The sequence below is a fragment of the Python bivittatus genome, unplaced genomic scaffold (assembly GCF_059951505.1).
Source record: "Python bivittatus isolate LINGU-HERP-01145 unplaced genomic scaffold, Pbiv_v1 ctg000650_np1212, whole genome shotgun sequence".
NCBI lineage: Eukaryota > Metazoa > Chordata > Lepidosauria > Squamata > Pythonidae > Python > Python bivittatus.
In genome coordinates, this window is record NW_028277093.1 from 1,514,886 (window position 1) to 1,534,576 (window position 19,691).

The following is a 19,691-nucleotide window of genomic DNA, read 5'->3' on the forward strand; positions in this document are numbered from 1 at the left end:
TAGGGCTTTTTTTCTTTTAGAACCATTACTGTATTTATTTTTGTTGGTGTTGTAGTTGTTTGTATTTCACTATTTAATAACAAAGAAAGTTAGAAAGATAAGAAGTGGGGAGGCCCAGTATCAATCATACCAAGAAATCCATGATGGTAGTTATGCTGAACCTAGGACTGTTGAACTGGACTCTAAACAATATTTGCATTTTACCTCTTAATTCATAACATGGACATTGGAGAGGAAAGAGGTAGAGATTTTTATCCCTAATAATTGTAAATTTAGTTTACATTCCTTGTCTCATACTGATATTCTCTTGATGGATTTTATGGCAAGTTCTCAATTTATTTTCTCTTATTCCTGTACCCAATAGCTCTCCCTCCATGGTCCTCCCAATTAGATCTTTCTGCTTATGTGGCTCTATGAACTTCATAAAGATTAATTGATTGATTGATATATCTTTTGGCCTGTAATTTAAAGTTGGTTTGGGTGAGAAAAAGCCATTGACAGCTTCCAGTGAGGGCTATGGCAGACTAAATGTCTTCGAAGGAGCAGAGATGGTATTGCAGTGGAGATAGGCATCCAGAGGGCCAACGCTGGACACTGAAATCTCTCTAGTTCTTTCCTCTGGCAGAAGTAAATATTGCCTAATCCACCATGTCCTTCTATCTCTTCCTACCTCATCCTTCAAGATCTTTTTCTTATTCCTCCCATTATGGAAGAAATTGGTATGTTGAAAATAAACAACAAAATAGTCAAGCTTAGATGTGTCTTTTAATATGCACCTCCATCAAAATGCTCTGGATAAATCCAATACCCTTTCCTCCGATGTCACCCACCTTCCTGAGTGGAGATGATCCCCTCCGGACAAAGAACAGAGTCATAGCAGCAAACTGGCTCTCCTTCCCAAGCCTGCTCAATAAATCCAGGATGACAATTTTCCCCACATTTGGACTGAGGCAGAGACTAAACAGAAAAACAAGGAATGCCAAAGAAAATGTGTTAGGACTAATCATCCATGGAAAATGGAGGTAGACATTAACATTAGCCAAGGTAGTCTCTGGGCTTGACTTAGGTAAATATGAAATCTCTTAGTCCCAGACGGTTGTAACAGACACAACTACTTGCAGATTCTTCATTTAGTTCTTCCCTTTTGCTTCTGGCATATCACATTGCAATGAAGTACTTTTCTACTTGATAAAGTCTTGAGGGGTGGAACTGAGATAAGGCATGTGTCAGAGTTTTAACCATACTATGTCCAGTATAACCATGTGTCCAGTTAACCATGTGTCCAGGCATGTGTCAGAGTTTTAACCATACTATAAACACAGTGGACATTTGCAAACCAGTCCCTGTCCCTTTCCTCTCGGGTCTCCAGTGGCTCTTTCTTCTCTGGCCATTGATAGAAAAGATGTGCTTTGAAAAAGAACAGTCAAAAGCCTTATCTTCAAACTGTCTGCTCACAAAGAAAATAGGTTGAAAAGCATAATCTTTTGGCCCTTTTTTTCCTGGAAAGCAAAGGTCCAAATGTTCTGGACATATTTAGAAGTTTCCTTACTTATCATAGGTAAAACCCACAAAGCTGTGGTGATACAGATTTTCTCTTCAGTGGGTCCTGGCTATTTTTCAAGTGTCCAATGTACAGGGGCAACTCCATCTATGAGGCTGCCAATTTCTATAAAGTAAACAAAGATATTGACTTGTCTCCACTTAGAGAGGACATCAGGGCAAATTTTGTAAATGTATTTCTTGGGAACCGTTGCAATACAACAACAAAAATTCCATTCCTCACAAGCACAGGAGTGAATTCCTGATGAAATTCTCTGTCTGAAGCAAAGAGACCAATCAAGGCTTTCCTCCATAGAGAAGTTTGACAGTTGCTGGGTGCTGGATTCCTTCTTTGGGGACCATCCAGTAGAAAAAAGGAAATTGAGTTTTATCATTCAGAGCCTCTGAAATAATTTTATAATTGATCTAAAAAAGAAATGAAGAATGCTCTGTTATATATGGGATCAGATCAAACCCAAAATATTAGTTTTTAATAAATCCAACTAGGTTCTCATGAACGTATTTGGGTAAAAAATAGTTAACATGTTGGGTACTATACTTGTAATTTTTTTTATAAAGTGGTTAATTAATGTTAGTGGTCACTATGAGTCCATAAGACATATATATGTAGGTAAAATAATCCATTGGGATTCTTTTCACGAATCTGGGATTTGTTCACCATCGAAAATATCATTATTTTGGCTAAGATCATGGATAAAATATTAGTATCTGATCTCTGTTGCACCTTCCTTTTGTACAGAACACCCTTTGATTGGACAAAGAACCTCTCCTCACCTTCACAAGTGTGCAGCAGAAGCCCCAAAAGTAATGGGGATGGTATCATGAGAGGATATGGCTGCTTTGATCCTTGCTTCTCCCCAGAGTGGACCCCAATCCATAGCCCTGACACCTACAATGGCCATGGTGAAAAGCAGTCCTTAAATTCTATGCAAGTTATGACCGGATCTATCACTCACCTACCACCACGCCACTCACTTTGTCAGATAGAGAAACACACACACAAACCTACAGGATGTTGTAGGTTCCACCACAGTGGACATCTGGATGGAGATGTCATTGTCAGCTCCATCAAGAAGAGCCAAGGGGTTGTCCTTCCTTCCATAGCTGTAGTTGGGAACATTGGCTTCTCCAGCAGACAGCATGTCTAGCAAGGCATGTGAAGTCACAAGGGTGTTCATATAGTTGTCTTGGATGTTGTAGCCAAGAGTGAGATTGTACAATTGCTGGGAATCCTTGTTGACCACTTGAATGGCGAAAATGGGCAGGATTCTTGAATGATCAGTAAATAATGTACAGTAAAAAATGTGCATGTCATTATCATCATTTAACTATCAACAACAGCAACAACAAAATGCAGCAGCAACAATTATCAAATGCATTCCTCTTTGACTCCACAAGCCTATTGAGTCTTAAGCCAATAGTGATATAAAACTAGAGACAAATTAGCAGCACTTCCAGTGAGCTGCAATGGCGAACTGATGTTCCTCTAAAAGAGAAGAACACATTGCAGCCAAAATGGCGCCCAACTGCAGGAATTGGGCTGCTAAAATCCCTCTGGAGTTAAAGAGAGATCATCAGATAACCCACGTGTACTTGGTACAGCTGTTTTTTCTGTGAAAGGATGGCAGGATCTACATTTTTGCAGTCGGCTTGCAATCAGCTGGGAGTTGTGGGATTCCAATGTGCTTATATCTGCTAATGTTGCCTATATGGACTCTGCTTGACTGAGGCTCATCTCTTAAATGGAATTTAATTTTTTTTTATCTCTGGCTTTCTTTAAAGATTGAGAACGTTCAGACTGACAAGTTTTATTGAAGTCACTAGGTGAGTTTCCTTCAATCTTTTTTTTTTTAAAAAAAGTTTAACTACTTTAAGTATAAAGAACTACTATAAGATTTGTATTTTTTGGAATATACAGTAAAAGGATTAATATTGTTGGCTTTAGAAAGTTTTAAATCGATTAAGGGCTCAGATGGACTTGATTTATGACTCTGAAGTTGATTGAAAGGCTCCTTCTTTTTCACTGGAAAATACTTCATTTACATTCTGAAACCAATAACACCACTGAAGATTAGACACTAGAGGGCACCAGATGGCTACCTTAAAATAAATGTATGATCTATAAAGCAATAAGAAAGTAACATTATTAAAGAAACTACAAAGAACCCACCCCTTAAAAAAAATGAAAAAATAAAGAAATATACAACTTCCTGTATATTCAACGACCCAATTGCCAGTACCAGTTGTGGTCATTAAGCACAGACTACCTGTACTAACTAGAGTGAAAGTGCTATCTGAAATGAATTAACAAAACTATATTGATGATTGCTGCTTGATTATCCAGGCAGGAGCTCAAGCTATTAGTGGGAGTAATCCATTCTGGAACAAGACTGAGCCTGGCAAGTTTTATCCCTGGCTTTGATTTTGGGAACACCAGCTGACAATCTCAGTGCCACTTTAGGAACGTATCTGGGTGTTTTAAAAAGGGACCTGGGACAGATTGCAGGGCGGCTGGTCAAGGAATAGAAGGGAAAGGAGATAATATAGGATGGGTCAATTGCCCCTGACAGCTTATTCCTAAAAAGTAACTTGGAAAAAGGCATCTCCAATCATTCAGAGATGTTGCTTATAATTAATTAATTAATTATAAATGAGGGTGTGAAATTCCTCTTAAAATTTCCAAGATCCTCTACTTATTCTAGACTAGCATTAAAAATACTTTAAGGAAAGCTTTGCAGTTGTTGCTTCCTTGATCTTCTTGAGCAGCTGGAGGGTCTTTTCCAGCTCCTGCGTCTGCTGGGCGTTGTCCCTCCATCTTTGTTCTCTAATCCAAAATGGGCCAGTGGATCTCCACAGGTCTTTCTATTCACAAGGCCTGAACTTCATGAAGAGGTCTTGGACAAGTCTCCCAAGGCCATTCAGCCCTCTTCACTTAGAAGATACCTTAGTCTCCAGAGGAAGCACGAAAGATTTCCAGCTTACATATCTGAAATGGAAAAGAAACTTCCAGAAACACAGGGTGACTAACGTAACTACTGAGCATCCTCCACCAAAGAAAAAACCAAAATAAGAAAGTCTTATGAACCCACCAATGTCTGGGAAGAGGGAGAGTATCTTATTAGGTAGATTGACTTATCTGCATCTGGGGGAAATTCAGGAGAACCCTTCTGGATAAACTTCTATCAAGGACTCAAAATATTGGATGAATACCTTTAAAATATGTTTTGGATTTCTATTTCCTAATTATTTATTCAAATGATTTCTATGGCTGCATACAAAGTTAAGAACAACCCTTTAAACAATCCAAACCATAAATGTCTGAGGTCACAAACAGCAATTGAGATGAGTGGCTATATAAATTGATTTAATAAGTAAATAAACATTTGAATTTATAGTAAAACATCAGCCAGCAGAACCCTATTAATCCTATTAATGGCTCCATCATTGTGGTTAATATCTACTCTCTACTGTGCCTGGTGGTTTGTATATTTTAATAATAACTGTTTTATATTTTTTAAAAAATGATTGTTGTTATATATTTATAGGTTTACTTGATTGTTGTATGCTCCCAAGAGTAACTTTTTGTGAGATGGGCAACCATATAAATTTGATAAATAAATAAAAATAAGTAAACCTCCAGGCCCAAACCCCTGGGGGAAGTCTGAATTAACAAACCACCATACAATGACTATAGAACTAATACCTGAATGAATAAACCAGCTAAGCTTAACATGATGTCTGATTCATGCGTCTCCTAGAAACACATTTCCCACTTTTTTAGCCTAATCCAGTCTTTTTCAAACTTGGCCAATTTAAGATATGTGGACCTAAAAGTGGCCATGTTTGAAAAACACCGGCCCAATCGGGCACACAGTGTGAATGCTGCACCTCAGACCCCGCTGCACCTCCATCCGTGCAACATTTTCCTTATTTGCCCAAATGGCTCCCTCCATCCTGGCGATCCTGATTCCCCCCCCCGGGGGCAACGCGGTGGGTCTGGAGCTCCGCTCTCCCCCTGGCAAAGGGGCGGCGGGGGAACATGGGGCCCCGGGGTCCCCCCTTCCCAGGACTCCAAACCTGGACGAGGACTTCTCAGGTCTCCAGGTGCGCTCCAGCGCGAGACCCCTTTGCCCGAGAAGCGCCCCACTCACTGAACCCTGGAGCCGCGTCCGGACCGCCATCCCTGCGAGGCTTCCTGGCAGCCCCCCGGAAAGGCTCAGCCGAAGGCTCCCGGCGAGGGCTGCAGAATCGGACGCCGTGCAAAGGGCGGACGCACCTCCGGCTTCTGCCGGGCAGCGCCCGGGCAGCGCTCGCCGAACAGCCAGGCGCATGCTCAGTTCCCTCCTGAAGCAGGGCGGCTGCCAGGGAGCCCCCTGGCGGATTCTGTGCGCAATGGCAGGGGCCCTGCGAGGGCGGGAAAGACGAGGGCATGTGGGGGGGGCAGGGATGATGGGCATGGGAGTAGAAGGAAAGCGCCCCTCTGACTTATTGCCTGTCTAAGGAAGGGGGTGGCGTCTCCAGCACGTTGCAGTTTCTAGATCTTCCCGTTATTAATGTCTAGGAACTGTGGGTGATCTTGTGAACATCGAGAAAATCTCTGGGGAGGATCAAAACTCACTTTCCTCAAGAACAGCCACTCCGAAGGACCTGTGGAGATTCAAGTAGGCCTCAGAAATGAGCGAAATCCTGTCAGAAACGGCAGGGCGGTCAAAAAACAAGAACAAGGAGCCTCTCTTTGAAACACAGCTTGTGTCTTGCGGTTGTTGGCAAACTCAGGCCTGAAGCGGTGGAAGATGGGGGCAGGCAGGGACACAGGGAGGGAAGCCGCGGGTTAGGGAAATGAAGATTTGTACTGATTTTTATTTAGTTAGTTCAATTTATACAGCCGCCCTTCTCAAATTCGTGACTGGGCGGCTAATAATGGTTTGAAACACCAAGTGGCAGCCTGCAACAATGAGAATAATCCTGAAGAAAAAGAAATATCAAAAGAAATCAAGTTCCAAATTGGAGAAAAAGCTTAAACTCATGGACGTTCTAGAAATTTTACCTCAAAAAAGGCACTGTGGTAGAGAAATTAAGAGTGGGAGAATGGCATCTCATATGTGACTGGAGAACAGCCGGAGTTACAAAATGAGGGAAGGCAAATTGTGAAAGGTGAATGTAAAGCTCAAATAACATGAGGCAGAAAAAGATGTGTTTTACTTAGGGGTTGAGTAGGGAATACGCCACAGGGAATATGAGTAGGAAGCTTAAGACCTCTGGAGAGTTTAAGGCAACCGGAATATCTTTAGATCATGAATAAACAGAGAAAAAGAAAGTACAAATGTTGTTCTAGTCCGAAGAGCTGAAGACTTTTTCTTAGTCCTCATCATACCATAGAAAGGCAAAGTATGGCCCTAATGCTTGAAAAAAGTCTTTTGCACATGCATTTCAGGGGCTTCTCATCATTCTGGCTCCTTTTATGAGAGGAATTCTTCATCCTGAAGCTCTTTCCACACACTCTACATTGTTATGCATGTGATGATTTTCTCACATAATGAGAGAAATTTGACCAAAAAAGGTTCCATCCTTCTGCTTCCATTCTGGGTGACTCAGTTCTACACCTTGGATGCGAGTCTGACTATTTTTTGTATCTTCATATCTCAGAGGCAGTTCCCCTTCTCATTTCTGTTTATTGGTCAGGAGGAACTGAAGTAGTTTCCTGAAGTGGTTTTCCTTCATTTCATATTATTTTATTTTGGTCCCCACTGATTTCCAAAAGTCTCCCTTCTTGCTTGATCCTTTGCAATGTCAGCACACGAGTTGTTTTCAGAAAACAACAACATGCTACTCTTCCTGGATATCATCAGCAGAGGAAAGAACAGGAAATTAGAAACCCAAGTTCATCAGAAGACAACCCACACCAATCAAGTACTCCATTACCAAAGTAACAACCCAACCTCCCACAAGAGGAGCTGTGTAAGAACATTATTCAAGCGAGCACAAATGCATTGCAGCAACCCAGAACAGCATAAAAAAGAAAAAGACCACCTATACAACATCTTCCAACAAAATGGATATCCATGTAATTTTATCAGAAAGTGTCTGACCATTCAACCTACTACAACACAACCTACACAAGCTATGAAAAGGATCACTCTGCCATACATGAGAAACGACTCAGAAACCACCAACAGACTATTACAACCATATGGCATCTCTGTAGCACATAAACCAACAAAATCACTCCAAAATACCCTAAGTAAACCAAAAGACCCAGTAGCCCAAGAAGAAAAAGCAGGAGTCAACTACAACAGACAGTGTAAGGACTGTAACAAACACTACGTAGGACAGACAGGCAGAAGACTAGCAGAGTGCATCCATGAGCACCAACTAGCAGTCAGAAGACATGATGAAAATTCCTTAATCTCATAACACATGGACAGACTCAACCATAGTTTTAACTGGGAAACTGTCAGCATTTTAGACCAAGCTAAATCCAAATATGCAAGAGAATTCTTGGAAGCGTGGTGTTCAGACAAGGCAGCAATTAACAGACACACAGAGAGAAACAGCATCTACATACTATTCAAAAGAGACAAAAGACCAGAAGATCACCTCACCAGCAATCATCACCCAGATAAGCAAAGGTTACCACCAGACACACAATCAAGCAGCAAACATATGCCAATCAAAGAACTACCAGAGGAGCAAAAAAAAAAAAACCCCACCCTTACCAGCACTGGCAAGGCAGGCCACAGCACATAAATAGAGAGCAAACCCCATCGCATTTTAGCACTGAAGATGTTACCTAGCCGTGTAATGAAACATTTGCAAGAAAAGAACCAAGCTCAGAGAACCCCAAAGACTCCACAGTTGTTTTCATTCTCATTCTCCTGAGTTCCCTTACCTTGGGACAAAAAGAGAGAAAAAAGGAAGAAGGAAGAAGGGAGGGAGGGAGGGAAAACTGCAAAATACAAATCCTCTTAGTTGTCACTTTTAATTCAATATCACAATTATTCAATGGGACAATTCAATATCACATTCCAGCTCATTCTGTATACTTTGATGGAACTTGAGGTCCCTTTGGATTATAATATTGCTTCAGACATCAGAATCTCTCTGCTGCATCATTTCCAACTTTTTGGGAGGACAGAGAAGTGTAGGGTCCTCTGATGAACGGTGAGTGTATTAAGGAATGAGAAAGGGAGGGGAAAACAATTGTAAGAAGACTAGGCAAAAGAAGGAAAGTTTAAACTATGGGAAGTAACTGTGAATCAGGTGAATATCTGCACATCTGCTATAGCAGAAAGACTAATAAAGCTTTGTCTTGAAGAGATGCACCAGGGAGTTGCAGCTCCTTCTACAGCGGGGGGAAGCAGCATCTGTTAAATGTCTACCTCTTCACATCCCTCCCAGAACCATGATCAAGCGGGAAGAACAAACAATTGGGGAGCAGGAAGCTCACTTGTAAAAATGCAATAAAGACAACATCTTCATAAAATTGCATAGGCCAGAATCTGAGATGCCTAAAATGGCATTTTCTTGGGTTTTGATCCCCAACTGGAAACTAGAATAAACTTAAATTTCAGGGGGGAAAAAAATCTCTTATTGACGTGCAATAGCACTGGCCACCTTCAAATGATAGCACTTTCAAAAATGCAGAGTTAATTAAAACTCCACATGCCCCTCTGCGGTTGCCAGTTGTGAGGGTCAAACTTAAAAAAACTTTTCTTTCCTAGTTTAGTATATATAAATAGGAAATGCATAGATTTAACCAACTAAATCTAGAATTTACATGGATTCTCACCCAAATGGATCTGTGTATAGCAAATTAGATCATTTCTTCTCCGGAAGCTCTTTCCACACCCCACACCTTTATATAGTTTCTCTTCTGTGTGGATCCTTTTATGGGAAGTAAGGGAACCACTACGACTGAAGCCCTTTCCACATTCCATACAAACATATGGCTTCTCCCCTGTGTGGATCCTTTTATGGGAATTAAGATGACTGCTATTAGTAAAACCTGTTCCACACTCTCTGCATTTATATGGTCTCTCCCCTGTGTGGATCCTTTTATGGGAATTAAGATGACTGCTATTAGTAAAACTCTTTCCACACTCTCTGCATTTATATGGCTTCTCCCCTGTGTGGATCCTTTTATGACTCATAAGAGATGCATTTTGACAGAAGCCCTTTCCACACTCCATGCATTTATATGGTTTCTCCCCCGTGTGGATCCTTTTATGAACAGTAAGAGACCCACTTTCACAGAAGCTCTTTCCACACTCCATGCATTTATATGGCTTCTCTCCTGTGTGGATCCTTTTATGGGAAGTAAGACTACTACTCTTAGTAAAGCCCTTTCCACACTCCATGCATTTATATGGCTTCTCCCCTGTGTGGATCCATTTATGAGATGTAAGGGAACGGCTCTCCCTGAAACTTTTTCCACACTCCATGCATTTATACGGCTTCTCCCCGGTGTGGATCCTTTTATGGGAAGTAAGATGACTGCTCTGAATAAAAGTCTTTCCACACTCTCTGCATTTATACGGCTTCTCCCCTGTGTGGATCCTTTTATGGCAAGTAACTTGACTGCTTCTTCTGAAGCTCTTTCCACATTCCAAACATTTATATGACTTCTCTTCTGTGTGGATCTTTTTATGAGATATAAGGGACCCATTTTCATGAGAAAGAGTGAAAGTCCAATTATAATTTTTTGCATTGTCTCTGCATATATAATCTTCTCCTTTGGTTTGGGTTGGATAGGGTTCATTTACATCTAATTTGTCTTTGAATAGTTTTATACTTTTCCCAATATACTTTTTCTTTACTTTTCCTTGTTGGGCAACAAAATCTTTAATCTGAGCATTAATGGAAGATGCGCTTTCCTTATTCCAATTATTTGACTGGTTTCTGTCATGCCTTTCTAGTTCCGTTTGAATTGCAGGCTTCTCCGTTCTGTCTCCATGCCTGATCATTTGGAATGGTTCCCTGGAATCTTTATTCTCCTGCCTATTATCACCTTCAAAGGAAAAGTGAAACAAAATGAGAACAACATTAGGAGAAAAATCAAACTGTAGGAAGTGATATGAATTTCCTTCTGAAATTGTGCCAAATTCCAATATCTTGCAGTTTTGCATACTTACAGTGGCATGGTAGAGAAATTATAATTTCTATATTCATAAGCCATAAAAGATTTGAAAATATCTAAAGCATCCTTTTCATTTAGAATTACCCTTAAATATTGAAATCTCACCCACAGTCAGGAAACATTCAAGAAGATATTAGGGGAAAACCTAACGTTTATTGGAGGGGGACCGATTCCAGCAGAGACCTGTGAGAGCTACAGTAAATCAATTTTGAAACTCGCCTTTTTCTTCCTACCCAAACTACCTTCCATTTGCTATTCATTTTTCTCTTGCCAAAATCACATGGTTGCAGAAAAAAAAAAACCCCTAGAGTTCTTCTATTAACCCTAAACATCATGTTTGCAATGGAAAAACTGTACCATTTTGCCCTTAATCCTAAGGCTCAAGAGGGAAATGAAAAGGATGAAAAGTCATTAACCCAAGAGCCTGAATGAATGACAAGCCTTCATAGGACAGGTGGGGAAGCATCTGGGCCCAAAAACCTGAAATCAGTGTGATGGAGTTTAGCTTCTCCTCAAGCCAAGGAGTTAGTTTGTCACTGATACATTTAAACAGAAATGGAAAAATTCACCAGATGAGAAATGGCACAGGATGCATCTAAGCAGAGAGCCACTGACTCTTTCCTTCCTCAGAGCAGGAGAAAGCCAGATCTTTTCTTTTTCCCTCCCAGGAGATGACATCTAGTTGAAGATTTTAATAAGAAATAGCTGAAGGCAGCTAAAGAGGGCCAAAACTTGATGTTACCAAAAAACTACCGGCCAATATCATTATTGAACAAGGATTATAAGTTGTTTACAGTGATTCTGGCTGGAAGGACGCAAATAGCTTTGCAAGAATTTATTCATGAAGATCAATGTGGGGTTTTACCTAAAAGACAATGAAGAGAAACTTTTTGGAGATTTTGGAATACTTAGAACAACATAATGACAAAACAAGCTACACTGATCTTCTTAAATGCAAAGAAGGCCTTTGACAATTTGAACTGGACTTGTTTAAAATTTTGGAAGATATAGGCTTTGGAGAGTATTTTATTAAATGGGTGAAATCAATCTATACTTTGCAAAAAGAATAAATAATTGTTAATGGAGTTAACAATCACAAGCTAGAATTAAGATTGCAGGGAGAAACATCAACAACCTCAGATATGCAGAGGATACCACCCTAATGGCAGAAAGTGAAGAAGAATTAAAGAGCCTCTTGATGAGGGTGAAAGGGGAGAGTGCAAAAGCTGGCTTGAAACTCAACATTAAAAAAACTAAGATCATGGCATCTGGACCCATCAATGCCTGGCAAATAGAAGGGGTAGAAATGGAAGCAGTAACAGACTTCATTTATTTGGGCTCCAAGATCACCGCAGACAGAGACTGCAGCCATGAAATTAAAAGACGCTTGCTCCTTGGGAGGAAAGCTATGGCAAACCTAGACAGCATATTAAAAAGCAGAGACATCATCTTGCCGACAAAGATCCGCATAGTCAAAGCTATGGTTTTCCCAGTAGTAATGTATGGCTGTGAGAGCTGGACCATAAAGAAGGCTGAGTGCCGAAGAATTGATGCCTTTGAACTGTGGTGCTGGAGAAGACTCTTAAGAGTCCCCTGGACTGCTAGGAGGTCAAACCAGTCAATCTTAAAGGAAATCAACCCTGACTGCTCATTGGAAGGATTGATAATGAAGCTCAAGCTCAGATACTTTGGTCACCTAATGCGAAGAGAGGACTCTTTGGAAAAGACCCTGATACTGGGAAAGATGGAAGGCAAAAGGAGAAGGGGACGACAGAGGATGAGATGGTTAGATAGCATCACCAAAGCTATGAGCGTGAAACTGAGCAAATTCAGGGAGGCAGTGAAGGACAGGAAGGGCTGGTGTGATATGGTTCATGGGATCACGAAGAGTCAGACATCACTTAATGACTGAACAACAAAAAATGGAGTTAACAAAACCTTGTGAGATACAAAAAGGGACAAGACAAGGATGCCCTTAGTCTCTACTGCTCAAGGCATTTGCTGAGGATTTGGTGGTAATTCTGGAAGATCCTTTAGAAGGAACAGTAATACTAATGGAAAAATTAAAGGAATTGGTATTTTAGCGGGTTTTAAGATTAATAATCAAAAGACGAAGATGTTAACAAAAAATATGAGAATGGAAGATCGAATTGAATGGATGAGAAAAAGTGGTTTTAAGAATGAGAAAAAAGTAAAATACTTGAGTATTACTATAACCAATACTGTATGAACTGTCTGTTATTTCAAAAGAATTCTGTTAAGACATGGAATGAAATTAAGAAGGATATGTTAAGATGGAAGAAATTACAACTGTCATTGTAGGGGAGAATTTCTGTGATGAAAATGAATGTTTTGCCTAGAATGATGTTTTTGTTTCAAGCAGCACCTCTTTTGACAATTGATATGCAATTTAAGCAATGGCAGAAAGATAGATCTAGGTTTGTATGGCAAAGGAAAAAACCACAGGTTGCATATAAAATTCTCCAAGATGCAAAGGAAAGAGGAGGATTGGGTCTGCCCAATTTGAAATTGTACTTTGCAGCCTGCTGTTTTGTTTGGATGAAAGAATGGGTGTTGCTGAGAAATAAGAGAATTTTAGAACTAGAACAGCATTACCTGAGGTTTGGAAGGCATGGATATTTGCGGTACAATAAAGTTAAGGTTAATGTAGATTTTAAAAACCATGATGCTAGAAATGCCATATTGAGAATATGGAACATATATAAACCCTGACTGTGCCCAAAAACACCTTTATGGCTCTTAGCACAATAAACATTTTATAGAAGAGAAGCAGGCAAAGACAAAGGAGTAACATGTCAAGAGCTATTAGAACATGAGCAAGGGGAATACCAAATGAAGTCAAGAGAGCAATTGATGGCAGAGGAATATAATTGTCAATGATTTTCATATTGAGAGTTATCAGAAATATTCAAGGCAGATAAAAGGACCTATGGTATTAAGCAACCTAAGACAGAATTTGAACCTGAATTATGTATAAATGATGAACATATAATTGTTAAAATATATAAACGGATTAAAGAATGTACGATAAAATGGGTCAAGAATTTTGGTCATAATATACAGATGGAACAACAGGAAAAAATTTGGTTGAAAGGACTGAAATTTACATTATGTTATAATCTAAAAGAGACCTTTTCTAAAATGATGTACCATTTATAACTGCTGTTGAAAAGATCGGAAGCACTTTATTATTTTTTCTTATTTTCTTATTTTCCTTTTTTCTTCTTTCTTTATACTTTTTTCTTATTCTCGTATTACTTTATCTTCTTTATTTCCTATTCAAAACTTTTTACTCTGATAAAATTTCTTTAATAAAATTAAAACAATAGCTTTAAAAAAGAATATTAAAAAAGAAATAGCTGATGGCATATAACTGCAAAATGTCTTCCCAAACTCTCTGACGGGAGAGTAGTAAACCCTTACCCAGAGAGGCCACGGTCCTACGATTTTCCAGCATGACTTCCCAATGCAGCGCTTTTTGCTGGGGATTCAACTGAGACCACTCCTCCTCAGAGAAATACACAGCCACCTCCTCGAAGGACACAAGACCCTCCTGAACAAGGAAAAAAAGAACAGAACAGGCCCAGGAGGGTTTGCAAGATCTGTCCTATTCTTCCCAAATTTCCAAAGCAAAGATATGCACTAAGTTAAATGGCTATACATGGGAGGATTCCAAGGTTTAGGTGAGAAAATAGACAGAGCCAAAAGCCTTTGACTGACGAAATATTTCAGGCAGGTTTTATCAACTTGATTGATTCTGCAGGGCTTTCAGTGCCATTCAGTGAAAGTGACCCCAGTGTATCATCTCTCTCTTTATCCATCCATCCATCCATCCATCCATCCATCCATCCATCCATCATCAAAAGACTCTTAGTATCTGGAGAGAATCAACTGGCAGATGGACCTTGGAAACTCCACCTATCAGTGACTCCAATCCTTCCTGTGTTTGCAGAAGGAAATCGGGGGGGGGGGGTTCTTTCTAGCATTTCAGCAAATGGCTTGTGGTGTCCCCAGAAGAACCAATCCTGTCCATGCTCAACACGTTCATTAAAGTGCTGGGAGAGCTCAGCCAGGGATTTGGGTGGGGGGCCATCAATATCCAGAGACACGCAACCCAGGTTCTTCTCCTCCTCAGATTGCAAGGAAGCTGCTAGTAGTCCGAGCCACTGGCTGAATGGGAGACAAGAAAGCGGAGAAAATTTCCTCGGAAGGACATTTCTTACCCTTTGCAAAGCTGGATTGTTTGGCCTCCAAATCCAGGCACAAATCAGAGGATTAGAAATTACTTTGCAAGCCAAAAGTGCCTTGATTACGTGCTCTTTCATAGCAATTTTTACTTAGAGACTTTTCTATCTGGCCACCTTCATAGGATTTCAATAGTCTGCCTTATCTTTTACTCTGATGTGCTTATTTTTCTTATCACTGGTTGTAAACAAGGCTTTTTAAAAATGGTAATGTGCCACTGTGAATATCTAGTTATTTTTGAGCAGTCTTGCTGAATTCCAAGTCAAAGAATTACAAAAAGAATGCCTCTCTTGAAGGATTCTGTAAAAAAATAGTTACTGAAAACTAGGGAGAGTAATTAGCACAAGGAGAGTTAAGTACTGGTCTTAAAAAAAAAAGATTTCCTAATAAGAATCTCTTTTGAATTTTCTATATTGGTCGGGAACACAAAAATAACCCAGCTGAAGCAAGGGTGAAAAATGGAAGGAGTGCTATGTATACCAGCTTGACTTCCTGAAGGAAAGGGAGAATACAAATCTAATAAATAATTTTTCTCCTCTTACTTGATGAGGTTCAACCACTCTTTCAGATCCACCATAAAGACCAGACAACTTTGTTTTATTTTTCCCTGTGAGGGAGACAGAATTTAAAATGCATAATTAATAAAATAGGAGGAGGTATTCTACAGAAGAGAAGACATAGAGAAGATGAGACAGCTGGGATCTCTCTGAGGAAAGGGAGGACCTTTGATTACCTCCTGAGGTGTCCTGACTTGGATCTTCCTGAGAGATTGTCCTGAAGAACAGCTTCTGAGGGGGATCTGATGGATTCCTCCTTCCCTCAGGATCTCCAGTGTCCACAGAGAAGGACTTGAAACAGGCAGGAGAAAAGAAGAAGAATTAATGGATATAACACAACATATAATCCACAAGAAGTGGATTCTTGTTCTCTGAACACAACTTCAAAGCCCCCAGTGTCCATCAGTGAGGCTGGAAAGTGAGAAAGGAATGGTGGTCCCAGATCTATCTTCTAGAATGGATAATGGAACAATGTCCTATGAGAATTAGTGAAACATTTCCACATATTATGAATGCCAGAGAACTCTGGTTGGGAGGGGTTAAGAATTCAAACACATTGTTTATTCCATTCAAACACCTTCTGGGCTCCCAAAATGAAGGTCTCTCACCTGCAACTTGACCTGTTCCTTCTGCTCCTCCGCCTGGCTCAGGAGGAAGCCTTCCACCAGGGCCACTGCCTGGGAGGTGGTCTCTGCTCCACACTCCCACACCCAGCTCTTCATCTTTAGGGGCAGAAGGGCCAGGAACTGCTCCAGAACAACCAGGTCCAGCATCTGCGCTTTTGTGTGCTTTTCTGGTCTCAACCATCGACTACACAAGTAATGAAGTTGGCTGCAAAGTCCTCGGGGATCTTCAGCATCCTGGTATTGGATGCTCCTGAAGTTCCAGGGCTGAACTTCTGAATGGATGGTTTCCTTCTCCAGGATCTCCTGCCCAGTTCTTGTCCAGATCTCCCTATAGCTCCCAGGCTGAACAGCAGAAGGGCCTTCTCCAGTCCCCTCACTTGCTAAAAGTTGTGTCTCCATTCTTTCTCTGTCCTATAATGCAACTCCAGATGGGTCTGAGGAATCTTGTGGATCTCCAAAGACCTTTTCATTCATTGGACTGTTCCTATAGCTGCAGGAATGACTACAACAGGCCATTCAGCTCTCTTTGTCCAAGGAATAATTTTTTTCTGTACATGATGTACAAATGATGTCCAGTTTATGATGGAAAAGAAAACAAATTCCAAGAATTAGAAAGTTGTGGATTTAACCATTGAACAACACTCATCCCACGGAAGGAAGCATTTTTCTGAGCTGGTATAGGATTGCATTGGCATGGAGCTGATTGGTCCTCTGTGCGTGCATGCGTGTGGTACAAAACATGAGACTGACTTCCATCAAGGACTTAGAATACCCAATAAATGTATTTTGAAGCATTTTCCATTTTTTTCTCACAAGGAAGGGCTTGCTTTTTAAAAACCTAGATCTACATTTCCCTACAGGGTTCATACAACATGCCAAACCCCAAATAGGTTAACAAACCATGAAAGTTCAGTTCACATAAAATGAAATGCCAATGAAAGGACCCTGGCTTAGGATGTTCCATTTCCCTTTCTTCAGGGTTTGCTTTTTAAGAGCCAAGTCACACTATGACACTATGTCAGGTTCACACAACCTGCCCTAAGCCCAAAGAGGTCAACCAACCACATGGGCCGAGTTCGCACAAAGCACAGGGCTTGAAAGAACAGAGTTTAAGATGATGTCCTGGTTCACTCACCCTCCTAAGACATGTTGAACTGCAGAGAATCCAACCCTATTTTAGCCCCATCCAGCACATGGCACAATCTCTGGCATCTCCTTCCTTACGAAGCTTTTCTTCTTTCCTGCTTGAGATTTGCAATGCACACTCTCCCTTTCCCCCAATTCAGAGGCTTTTCCCAGGAAATGGGGCGTGAAGGGCTCCCCCAGATTCCCGCCTCCTTCCTGGGGACCCTGGATTTGTTCCTGGGGGCAGCATGGCTGGTCTGGAGCTCTGATTTCCCCCCTGCCTGTTACATGCATGGAAAGAGGGGGGAAGGGAACATGGGATCCAGGCTCTCCCACTCCCAGGACTCAGAAGATTGATGAGGACTTGGCACGTGTCTCTTCCTTTTCCAGTGCAAGAACCCTCTGCCTCCCATTGCATGGGAAGAGGCCCCCCACTCACCCAGGGCCACATCTGGATCTCTTCCCTGCAAGGCTTTCCTGCAGCCTTTTTGCTGCCTGCAAAGCTCAAATGGTTAAAGTGAGAGAGTGCAGCGTCCTAGAGGGGCAAGACTTAGTGATGTCACTCCCCTCCCACCCTCCTCTGGAAAGCCACCTCTGGCATTCACCCTCCAATGTCCCAATGGTGAAACACATGGTGTTCCCTTTGCAGAGGGAGCCCCCTGGTGGTTTCTGTGTGTAATGCAGGTACTCACGCAAAGAAAGGAGAAAGGATGCATTTTCCATGAGGGGCTATGGGGGGCCAGGAGGAAGGAGGCTATTGTGTCCCCCCTGATCAGGAAGCCTTCTCAATCCAACTGCTTTCTACAACTTTAGATCGTCTCCAACCTTCCATTTTTAAGCAAGTTTCCGGAGAAGGTCCCGTCTCTGCATAGAGAGAGCAGAGGGAGCAAAGGAAGAAACAGGAAGGGAACTCAGCATTCTTCTTACTCAAGAGACTCAAAATAATCCTGGCTTGATTCTGCTTTCCAGAAAAGAGGTCAGAGGGAAACTCTGACAGGCTTCCCAGATTCTGTTCTTAATCCCACAACAATATCATAGAGCTCCAATGGGCATGGTGGTGTCCAATTCCTGACCTGGCTTGCCAGAAAGGGCCGACGCTCTGCAACTGCAGAGAGCCTTAGAGGAAGCAGATGATTTGGCTCCTTGGCAATCAGTTTCCGGCCAGGATACAGCATGGAAATTGCATTGTTGCACTTATAGATGGCTTATGGAGAGAGCAGGAGTGGGGGAGTGCAACCCTCTTTGATCTCTGAGTGGCTTTCAGTACCACTGACCATGGCCTTCTTCTGCTACATCTCTGTGGGAATGCACTGTTTTGCAATGGTTCTCCTTCCTGAAGTAGTGATGGTAGAAGAGAGATCTGTCCAGAGACATCTCGTAGACACCTGAATGTCTAACTAAAGAATGTGTTGCCTCTCTTGGTGAACTTAGATGACAATCTAAGGCACTCCCAGCTCGAAGAGTGTGATCCTCTACAATAGTTTTAGTAAAGTGAATGGTATTCTTTATTGCTGGTTTTGTGGGTCTTCTTGGCTATGTCAAGAGTCAGCAAACACAGATGCCCTTGAAGCCAATTTTCTAAGTAGAGAGCTTGATGGACTGTTAGCAGCGACATCCACAGTTGTGGTCAAAGAGGCAAGATGGCCATCAAGGCAGTGTGATCAATGCCCTAAAGCTTTGTAGATGAGCTGATGTTGGCAAACATACACTATAGTTGGGGCTTGGCTCTCCCAGGTGCCATCCTGCCTCTTTTAACCCCCTCCCTTTGGAAGCCACTGTTGGTTTTATATACATATAATTTTTATTAAAGAAATGTTTAAAAGAATAAAAATCATGCAAATTTTGAAAGAAAAAAGTAAGGAAAGGAAAGTAATAAGTAAGTGGAAAAAAAGGACAAAGAAAGAGAGAAGAGAAAGAAAAGAAAAAGTTATAAAGAAGTAGCTTCCAGTCTTCTTAACAGCAGTTAAAAATATATTGATATTTTACCCTGTCTAAGTTTACAACACAATTTCCTTCCTTCCATAGTCTACGTTTTCTAATCATCAAACCCATAATCACAAGTTCATTTTTTTTTTCTTTTTTCAGCAAAAAGTCCATAAGGGCTTTCCAGTCACTAATAAATGTAGTTATTGTCCTTTCTCTAATCAAACAAGTCAATTTTGAGATCCCTGCTAATTCTCAAGTGCCCTGCATTTGAAGGAAGATAATATGTTCCATAGGAATACATTAGTTCTAAATGAGAAATAGCTGAGTGGTTGGAATTCTTGTAACCCCCTTCCCTTTCATCTCAATAAATCTTGCTAAAGAGAACTCTCTGAGAATTCTGCATGGAAATTTGGTGTTCAGCAGCTGCATTCCCACCATCCATTCCTCCATTGTGGGTATGGATGTCTTTCCATTTTTGTGCATATAATAATCTTG

The 19,691-nt window shown here is 41.0% G+C and overlaps 1 protein-coding gene across 12 annotated transcripts; it reads right to left on the reverse strand.

The window, feature by feature from the left end:
- Positions 1 to 746: 746 nt before the first annotated feature.
- On the reverse strand, positions 747 to 17,780 carry LOC112542484 (zinc finger protein with KRAB and SCAN domains 7-like). 12 transcript variants are annotated; one of them, XM_088151379.1, is made up of 9 exons: positions 17,710 to 17,780; positions 16,128 to 16,693; positions 15,696 to 15,810; positions 15,505 to 15,569; positions 14,141 to 14,270; positions 5,712 to 10,567; positions 4,504 to 4,546; positions 2,566 to 2,829; positions 747 to 1,965 (listed from the first exon to the last, which is right to left on the reverse strand). In XM_088151379.1, exons 2-6 carry the CDS (start codon positions 16,542 to 16,544, stop codon positions 9,327 to 9,329), a joined length of 1,968 nt encoding a protein of 655 aa, XP_088007505.1. In that variant the 5' UTR covers positions 16,545 to 16,693; positions 17,710 to 17,780; the 3' UTR covers positions 747 to 1,965; positions 2,566 to 2,829; positions 4,504 to 4,546; positions 5,712 to 9,326. The 12 variants fall into 12 exon arrangements, with proteins under 12 accessions (XP_088007505.1, XP_088007503.1, XP_088007502.1 ...); XM_088151377.1 differs by having other exon boundaries at positions 5,638 to 10,567; XM_088151376.1 differs by having other exon boundaries at positions 2,566 to 4,546.
- Positions 17,781 to 19,691: the final 1,911 nt, after the last annotated feature.

Coding starts and splice junctions, on each gene's coding strand:
- LOC112542484 (XM_088151379.1), bottom strand. CDS start 16,544: ATGGAGACACAACTTTTAGCAAGTGAGGGGACTGGAGAAGGCCCTTCT. Junction 15,811..16,127: donor AGGAACAGGTCAAGTTGCAG/GTGAGAGACCTT, acceptor GCCTGTTTCAAG/TCCTTCTCTGTGGACACTGG. Junction 10,568..14,140: donor TAGGACCGTGGCCTCTCTGG/GTAAGGGTTTAC, acceptor TTTCCTTTGAAG/GTGATAATAGGCAGGAGAAT.